Source organism: Limulus polyphemus, unplaced genomic scaffold, assembly GCF_000517525.1.
Source record: "Limulus polyphemus unplaced genomic scaffold, Limulus_polyphemus-2.1.2 Scaffold649, whole genome shotgun sequence".
Lineage (NCBI taxonomy): Eukaryota > Metazoa > Arthropoda > Merostomata > Xiphosura > Limulidae > Limulus > Limulus polyphemus.
The window spans coordinates 265,976-275,242 of record NW_013666259.1 but is presented as its reverse complement, the minus strand read 5'-3'; the positions used below and the strand labels follow the sequence as shown (position 1 = coordinate 275,242).

The 9,267-nt window shown below is 28.1% G+C and overlaps 1 protein-coding gene across 1 annotated transcript in view; it reads right to left on the bottom strand.

The window, feature by feature from the left end:
• Positions 1 to 9,267, bottom strand: part of LOC106459698 (Y-box factor homolog) — a 29,399-nt gene that overhangs the window by 17,036 nt on the left and 3,096 nt on the right. Inside the window, exons 2-4 of the mRNA XM_013919345.2 lie at positions 6,903 to 6,966; positions 5,366 to 5,399; positions 1,630 to 1,719 (exon numbers count right to left, since the gene is read on the bottom strand). Coding sequence (XP_013774799.1) covers positions 1,630 to 1,719; positions 5,366 to 5,399; positions 6,903 to 6,966 — 188 coding nt within the window. The remainder of the gene's footprint in view (positions 1 to 1,629; positions 1,720 to 5,365; positions 5,400 to 6,902; positions 6,967 to 9,267) is intronic.

Below are 9,267 nucleotides of genomic sequence, written 5' to 3'. Positions count from 1 at the left end.
TGACCTTTCAGCAAAGCCTGGCTAACAATACAGAAGTTACAATGACACAGCGTACTCATGTTACTGTATCCAATAACATAAAACTGACCTTTTGTCTTTACAGTCATACTTCAATTATTATACATTATACACGTATATAGATTATTATTAAAATATATATACAGTTGAATAATCAAAAAAATCATAAATTACTATATCGATACCACAGAATTTATAATTTATCAAGCTTAGTAACTAAACTGTATTTCAGTCTAAAAAATATGATATTTTGAGCAGACTAAAGACACAACCTAACTCCTTGAAATCTTGGTTCGGAAGAATGAGATGGTGTCCTAAAACTTTAAAATGGTTGAGAAAACCACTAGGGGAACATTCTGAGCTTTCGATTGGTTATTCACATGTCATATACAGAAGTATGTATATATAAGGAACCATTTCCAAAAATAGAAAAAGGTGAGCAAGGAAACTGCATTTCATGCAGTAAAAGAGCGATATCTCAGCAAATAGAAAGGATAAGAGGTTCTTATTTTATATTCTAGCTTATCAATATTGGTAATATCTTTAGTTACAGAGACATTCCCACCTGAACCATCCTCTATTTTGCAAATTTCAATAGTTCTCTCTGATGTTTAATACTATATTATTTGTAACCAATAGAAAGCCAAAGTTTCAATCTATCAAATAACATAAGTTATGTTGTGTCATAATAGAATAGAAAAAAGCGTAATTTACACCCATTTCCTCTTTTTTTTTTTATGTTACAAGATCAGTCAAATCAACCAAACCAATAGAGATAAAATGTTTTTTTCCAAAAAAGAGGTTTCATAACTATCTAGAGGTTATAGAGATTTTGCATGTGATATTTGACAATTTTCTGATTTATAAAAGTATTTCTAATTTTGAAATCAAAATTACATTGCATGTTGAATAGTCAACATTAAAAAAAATTAAAAAAAATGCACGAGCACCAATCATTAATTAAAAAATTTGATATTTTGTGTACGAGAGCTTCCCAATGTTTACTGATAACCTGCAACATTTTGTGAAGAAACACTTACATTTAAAAAAAGTTATAGTATAACTGGTTTATGGTTAATCTGGAGGATACGGGCTGGTAGTGAAAAGGTTAATACCAAGGATCTTAAAACATAGTTGTAGACTTCTACTTTAAACTATAAGCACACACACATACCTGCAAAATATGCTAATTTTTAGTAAATCTGTAAAATGGCTTAACTACAAAAAGTGGCAACATGCCTTTTTAAGATCTTACGATGAAAAAGGCATAACTGAACTTCAACTACAAATAAAGCATAGTTTTCATTTTGTAAATACATATTTAGTAACTACTGGATATTCCTACTGTAATGTAATGAAATTTCAATAAACATTCCAAAGTGCAAAACAAGTAGTAGTTACACATAAAATAAAGAATAAATTTGTATTTGAAAAGGAAAGGAAACTATGTTAAAATGAGGTTCTTACCTCATCATGTGATCATTATCCATGCACTATACTCATATAACTTGATTAAATTACATTAAAACCTGTAATAGTTGGTTTTACAAAATAAATTATTCAGTATTAAATGAAAAATAATTTAGGATTATAATAACAGTTATCACTTGCCTTTTCTCCCTCTACTACATCAAACTCCACAGTTTCTCCATCACCTACACTTCGTAGGATTTTTTTTGGGTTGTTCTTAACAATGGCAGTCTAAAAAATTAAAATTCAAAAACAAACTTCACAATATATTCTACTTCATCAATACAGTAAGAAAGTAATTTTTCTTTATGAGAAAAAAATAAAATTACAATACCGCTAGTAGAATATTTCCTTTTACCCTTAAAGTCAAAGCTCTAAATAGTTGAAGTACAAGATATTTAAATCTAAACATCTGAAACCACAAGTTGTAAATTTTATTGTTACAGATTTTTTTGTGAAATAAATAGCTGATGATCTTAAACTGAAACCTCTTATTCGTGTTCCAGTTTAAAGAATTCATCTGAACACTCACTTGGGAATAAAATTCAACACTGTATACACAGTAAGTTTTAATAAAATGCAGAAGTTACAATCTTATTAGCTCAAATTATTAAGTTTATGTAATGCAACATGAAATATGTTCCACTGTTTCAAGCATTATCTTTATAAAAAATACAATGATAGAGATATAAATCCAAAAGTCACAGGAGTTTGGTAAAAAGTAGCAAATTAGTCTTCCATTATGTCAAACAATGTTGTCACAATAATAAAATTAATGTTATCTAATTAGAGTGGTTATTACTTAGTCTTTATTGGGTTTTAAACTTTGTATGGTAAAGTTACAAAAATTAATAAAAATATATAGTATATACTGAGGTTATTTTAACTGACTCAAGTTATTTTAGGACTATATGGTCAATACTAATTAATATAAAAATAACATATTATAGTAGAAATCTTTTTAATGTAAAAAAAACTGAAATTACAGTGTTAAACATTGACTTTTAAAAAGTTGATGTTTCTTTTTACAGTGATGGTATGCATCACAGTGAGTAGAATGGAGAAGTTGGTGCTGTTAACACAATAATACTATCTTATGAATTCCTTAATGCTTTTTAAACTTTGCAAGATATGTATGATTATTCAAAAGTTTTATTTTACAAAATAAAATGATGTTATCCAAATTTAGGCTACTTCAAGAATATCCAAAATACTAGTTTTTACTTTTGCTAAGTATGTGTCTGCCTAATAAATAAAAGGTTTTATTATTTGTTTCCTTTGATTGGTTATATCTGCTACCCTTGGAACAGAAATAAAACAATAATGTTAATGAAGTATTTATGAGCAGTAAGCTTCCAAAACTTAATAGCTCCAACATCATTGTAACCACACTCAAAACAATAATGAATTGTCTGGAATAAAATATCTGGAAAAGTATACATAGTGTTGTTGTGACAGATGACTTATAAATAAATCTTTCATCATTATTTGAACATTCAACAATACACAATCTTAACATACATATTTTTTTTAGAAATAGCAAGTATCCCATATACAGCTGCACATGTGTATGGTTTTGGGGTTAGACATTGGGCACCCTAAATGATGCATTACTGCTTGCATGTTAACTTTGTTAATCTGAAATAAAGTTACATCAGAAACTTTGATATATGTTAAAAAGTTAGCATTACAGTTAAAAAGTTTATACAGAATGTTTAAAATAAAATTTTTAAACGTTATAACAACCATGTGTTTTGATAATTAATGAATCCTTGAGTAAATTATGCATTGTGGAAGACATGGCCAAAAGTTAAGCTTTTAGTTGTTAACTTCACCAACAATAATAAATGTGCATTTTTCAAGAAAATTAAACAAATATACCAGATTATGAATCAACAGAAATTTGTGCACATGCATGCTTAAAAAATATATTTCATGTTAAGTCATGATGAGAAACAGAGTAACATATGACATTCCATCCTGTTGTGAATGATAAAAATTGACAGATAGCTTGTGTTGGAAATCTAAAAAAAAGATAATATTATACAAAATGAAAATATTACTCAAAGGAAGTGAAGGAAAGATAACATGCTTCGTTAAAATTGATATACACCCAAGTTATTATTCTAGGTGTTTGTTTGTAATTAAGCACAAAGCTACACAATGGGCTATCTGTGCTGTGCATTGTAAGTCTGAAGATATGCCACTGGAGGGGTGGCAATATTATTTTAGAACCCTAAATGTCTATATTATCTCTATGTTATATCCATACAAACTACTGTAACTGGTATAGAATTTGGCAGCACACCATCATGTTAAACTAAAACTAAATTCTGGTTATTTTTATTGTTTCTGTGACAAATACTATGCATCAACTACATTAATACACTACACATGTGGTATCACACCTAGTTTTACTTCTAACAGTACATCTTTCAGATCATCTAATTACAGTTAGAGGTTACATCCGTGGAATCCTGTCCCAAGATCCCATACACTAATGTGGCTTCCCAAATCCTGGGATTTATATGATAATCTCATAATTTTAGTGATTGTATTAACCCTTTCCAGATTGGAGGGATGTCACTGATATCTCCCAATTCATTTCTTCTCACAATAGCAATATTTAATCAAAGGTGAGTTTAGCAAGTGGGTCTGATTATCTAGTTTATGGCTCCATAAACAAGTAAAATTGGTTATAAATATATGCTTTGCCCGAGTAATATCTTTATACAAACTAAGATCAGAGTTACTATGATGAAAGTTATCTTTCATCTTGCTAAATATTGCTTATCGGCAATATCCACATAAAAATTACTTTTGTTTTGATGAATATAAATATATCTGCTACCCTAGGAACAGAAATAAAACAATAATGTTAATGAAGTATTTATGAGCAGTAAGCTTCCAAAATATACCCACTATTATCATGGACTGCCCTGACTCAAAAAGTTGGAGGAAAAAAGAAAATGCTAACCTCAGAATTCTGTCATAAATGTTTAAAACCAAAAGCCAACTTAATTCACTACCTGTGATCTTACCTGTACAGTAAACTGAAGCTATGTTGTAACTACAATGTGAAGGAAGAAGAAGAAAAGTCAATTTTTGGCAAATGCCAAAGTAACCCATCTTATGTTAATACATTCTAGCAGTATGGCAGCACTTTTACCGAAATCTTCAAGTAAAAATACATCTTACATACAGAAAAATATATTTTCTGATCTAAGAAGTGTTGTCAGTACTTAGAATACTTTACGCTTTCAGTATTTTATATATTTATATATATTTATGTATTATAACATTTGCTTTTTTACTGTGTGTGATTTAAAAATTAACTAAATCTCTTGTAATCACCATGTCAAAAATCATTTGCACAAGGTAAAAAAAAATGTTACTTCAGTCAAAAAAACTAAAGGTTAATGTAGCCTTTAGACTAATGTGTACAAAGACAGATTTATACATCTATATCTCAGGGGAAAACATACAGCAGTTTTTTGCAGCAAATGCTTTTGTTTATTGACTTTAAATACAAGATATTACTTAAATTTTAGTATACGCTTCCCAGTTAAACACAGATTTAAACAACAAATGTTTTAGCCAAAGCCAATCATCTCTCTTAAATAATACAAAACTGATAATGGAATGGAATTTCCTTCAAATAATACACCATAATTGAATCCAACTTGGAGGAGGAAGTAAATATATTTGAAAAAACAATGCTACAATTAGTGCATTTCTGTTACAAGTTATAATTTCCATAATAATATACTTATGAATTAATGATAATTCCAGTACAGAATTATGACTGTGATTTCTGAAAAGAAAAACAAATACCAGTCTTAAAAATTTTCTAAAATTTTTTTTAAACTCATCTCACCTGGTGGACAAAGATGTCTTCATTTGTATCCACCCTGTTAATATAAAATAATTGTTTAATTCTCTTTCATGATAGACAAAAACTTAGGTTTGTATACAATCTTTGATATCATTATGGTACAAGATATATTTGTGAAATATTACCAGTTTTTTGTACACTTCTACACACACCTTTTCACCAATATCCATCACAACCGAGACAAACATAAGGCATCAATACTAACAAATCAATGCCTATACTCTATTTAATTAAAGGTTGGTGGAAAAATATAAATGGCATATTGATTAAAATAAAAACATTTCATATGTGAATATCTGCAATACAAAATAATAACTTAGCACCAGTCTTTATCCTTGCATGTATACAAAGAACCTAAATAAAAACAAAAAATAATAAGTGACTAAATGTATACAACTTTGTAATTCTTTCTTAAAACCTTAAAATGTTGAAATTTTTACTTATATAATTATTAGGCAAGTCTAGAAAAGGTTTTCCAATCACATTTTTTGTATTATACTTGAGCATCACCATCATTTAACTAATACAGTCAAAAATAGCAATTAATCACAGTTGTCACAATAATGAACTTTTAATAATAAATTGACGTGTTGGGGTTGAACAAACTAAGTATGAACCTAATATATGCACACAAAAATAAATATTAAGTAGCTTGAAAATATCTTTAATCACTCATAAACTACTTGAACAAATTATTGAATTTATCAATAGTTCTGAATAGTAAATAAACTATGTATGTTAAAAGAATAAAAAGATGAAAGGTAATTCTGCCTTAAGAATAGTTTTGCATAAGTTAAATTCCAGTTTACTCTTGGCTGTATTAAATAATGACATGCCAAATATTTATATTTTTCTTCAAAAATGATGCTAAAGATCATTTATAATACAATTACAAAAAAACAACTTATCATAAAATCATAGTTTTTATATTGAAAGCTATCAGATGTAAAAATTTTTATGCATGAATATAGGTCAGAGTTTATGACGATTTACATTTTATCTTATTAATCGTGGTTTAACAAGTATTATAAAATTGACGATGTACAAATACAAATGCTATTTCATTTTGCTGAACATAAAATCTTCTACTCCTGGAAAAGAAATTATAATAAAGTAAATCATCAAACAATATTAGTGATAAATTAACACTTCAATAATTTTCATAAAGTATTATATACAGTAAGTATAAAAACAATAAAGATATAAATGCATTTTACAGAATAATTCACATTTTTGACAATTGTATCACCTAGTGTCTAAAAATTTCTCAAGAAATACTTGACTGGACATGTCATTACAAGTTTAATTGTAGTTTTGTAATTATTCTTTTGCACCAAATACTATGAAAAATTTTAACATGTATATATGCATGCACACACGTGTGTGTAAAAGTAAACTTCAGTTGGGTACTCACTCGTGTACCTCAAAACAAGTTTTAGTTCAGTACTTAAAATCAATGATTTTTTCTAAACATGACCAACTTGACTTCAACATTATACTATAGGTTATTTATACTAACCTGTTTATAAAACCGTATCCATTCTTCACATTGAACCATTTCACAGTTCCAGAAACCCGAGTAGCTAAAAAAAAAAGATCACAAGTTTGAAAGTTTTTCTAATCTATACAACAGTTTTAAAATAAAAAAATACTAACATAATAGATGCACCTTATTTGCAACTAACAATACCAATATACTGGATTACATCAAAACATCTAATGTTAATTAACATCATATACACAATCCAATTCAACAAAAACACATGCACTACTTTGGAGAATACAACAATGAAATTAAGAGCCTGTGTAAATCAATAGATGCTTTGCAATAGGTTTAAATAGAAAGGTATCCAAAATTAAATTTCTAGTAAAAATAGATGAGGTAAAAATTAAAGTTTAACTCGTATATAAATATATAGCTTACTAAACAATACAATTTCAAACTACTGGTCACATTTTAAATGTTTTATTTCATTCCAAAATGAAGATAAAACTAGACAGAGATTTCTAGGTTTAGAAAACCATGCATGTTAAATTGCTTGCTTAGATAATATTTCTTTGATATTCAGTATAATGCTACTCCCCCCCTCTATAGTTAATATAGTTATAACAGAAGTGTTTAATTATATGGTTCTGCAGTTTATAAAAAACAAAAGAGCTGCAACAGTTTTATTAACAAAATAACTTTTAATTGGATTTCAAGGCTGTGAATTTAACACCTCTGGTAAAAGGATACATTCTAAAAAAATCAATTAAATTTTAGTTTAACTTTTTCTGCATGGTTGGGTCAAAGTGTGACCATCATGAACCTTTACAAAGTTTCTTTCAAAATAAACAACTTTTATTATTATTGTTGTCAATAAACTTTGCATCAGAATAATTCCAGTATCTATACTATCCAAGTTTTTATTTCAGAAGTATTTAAAAACCTTAATTTTCACTTCTCTTTCACATGATGCATCTGCACTCCAATCCTTACCTTACATATGTTATATCTTCCCCAATAGGCTTTCAGTATTCAACCAATTAGAAATACAAACTATATATTATAAAAAAACAACATAAAACTAAGCTTGTTTTGCTGAGATATCAATTAATCAAACTCAGAGAAGTCCCTTCCTACCTTGGCAAACTTTCATAGCAGTTATCTAATCACATGCACTTCTGATATTGACATGCTTACAATAGAAAGAGCATATCCTCCTCTACATATAGCTTATTAGATATGTTTCTTTGTTAGGTGTTAAGTACAGAGTTGGTCTTAGATCCCTTGTCTGTGATCTTTTTTGTTAAACTCCCAGTGGAATTTAAACCTATTTAAAGCTTATCTAGAAAACCAATTATATGTTAGTAGTTTAGGAACATTCTGTGCCTGAATTTTTTTTTAATGCTCCAAGATGTACATTTAAAAGCTATATGAATTATTGTTTGGAAATCCAAATGAGCAAAATTCCCCAAGGCTTACAAGCAGTATGTCATGAGTGCGAAGACTAAGAGATACATCTAATGAGCTTCCGAGTGTGATTTCTTGCTTTTGACTATCCTATGGTACAAAATACACATATTAAAATCACAAAATTAAAAATAAAACACTGAAAGATGAACATTTGAAATTGTGAAGATAATTAAATTGATGGTCTCCTGTTAAATTATGCATTAAAAAATAATTTATTTCATGTTTTTTAACTTTTTATTTTACTGTACATTGATGATTTCACAATAGTTAGTGTTAGGGTATAAAAATTAAGAAAATGTAAAGTTTTACCACATTCATTTAGAAAGTTCTAGAAGTAATGCAAATATGAAACTAAGATGAAAAGTATTTTTCTTCATTTGAAAATCACCTTTCATTGAGACTGACTTAAAATTCACAGAAAAATTGACAATAAAAATCTTCAGTTAAAAACCCTGATCTTGTGTGTACTGTTTTAACAGTAATGTTTATTAAAAGCCTGTCAAATTTTGTAAATATATAATTACTACTTTTAGATTTAAGAAACAATGTCATGATTACAAGGTAGTTCCAAGATGGGTCACATCAACAAACTTAGTATTGAAAATGATATTGTCTATTTTAATTTTTCCCATTACTTTCTATTGTCAAATATCTAGATCTAAAAATATAGGCCTGCAACACCTTTTCAGTTCCAGGCCCTGGTCATGCATTTTTTCATTCATGGAGAAAATCTATTTGTAAAGTTCCACTATGTTCCAATTAATATTAACAAAAATTTCAGAAATGTAGTAATGTCCCCTCCAATTATTAATTTTTGAAATATTAAAGATACAAATGTCAAAATCATTCACACTCCACATCAAGCAGTCACCTTGACGCTGAACATTTCTTTACTCTATGTATGTATGTGTGTGTGTGTGTGTGTGTG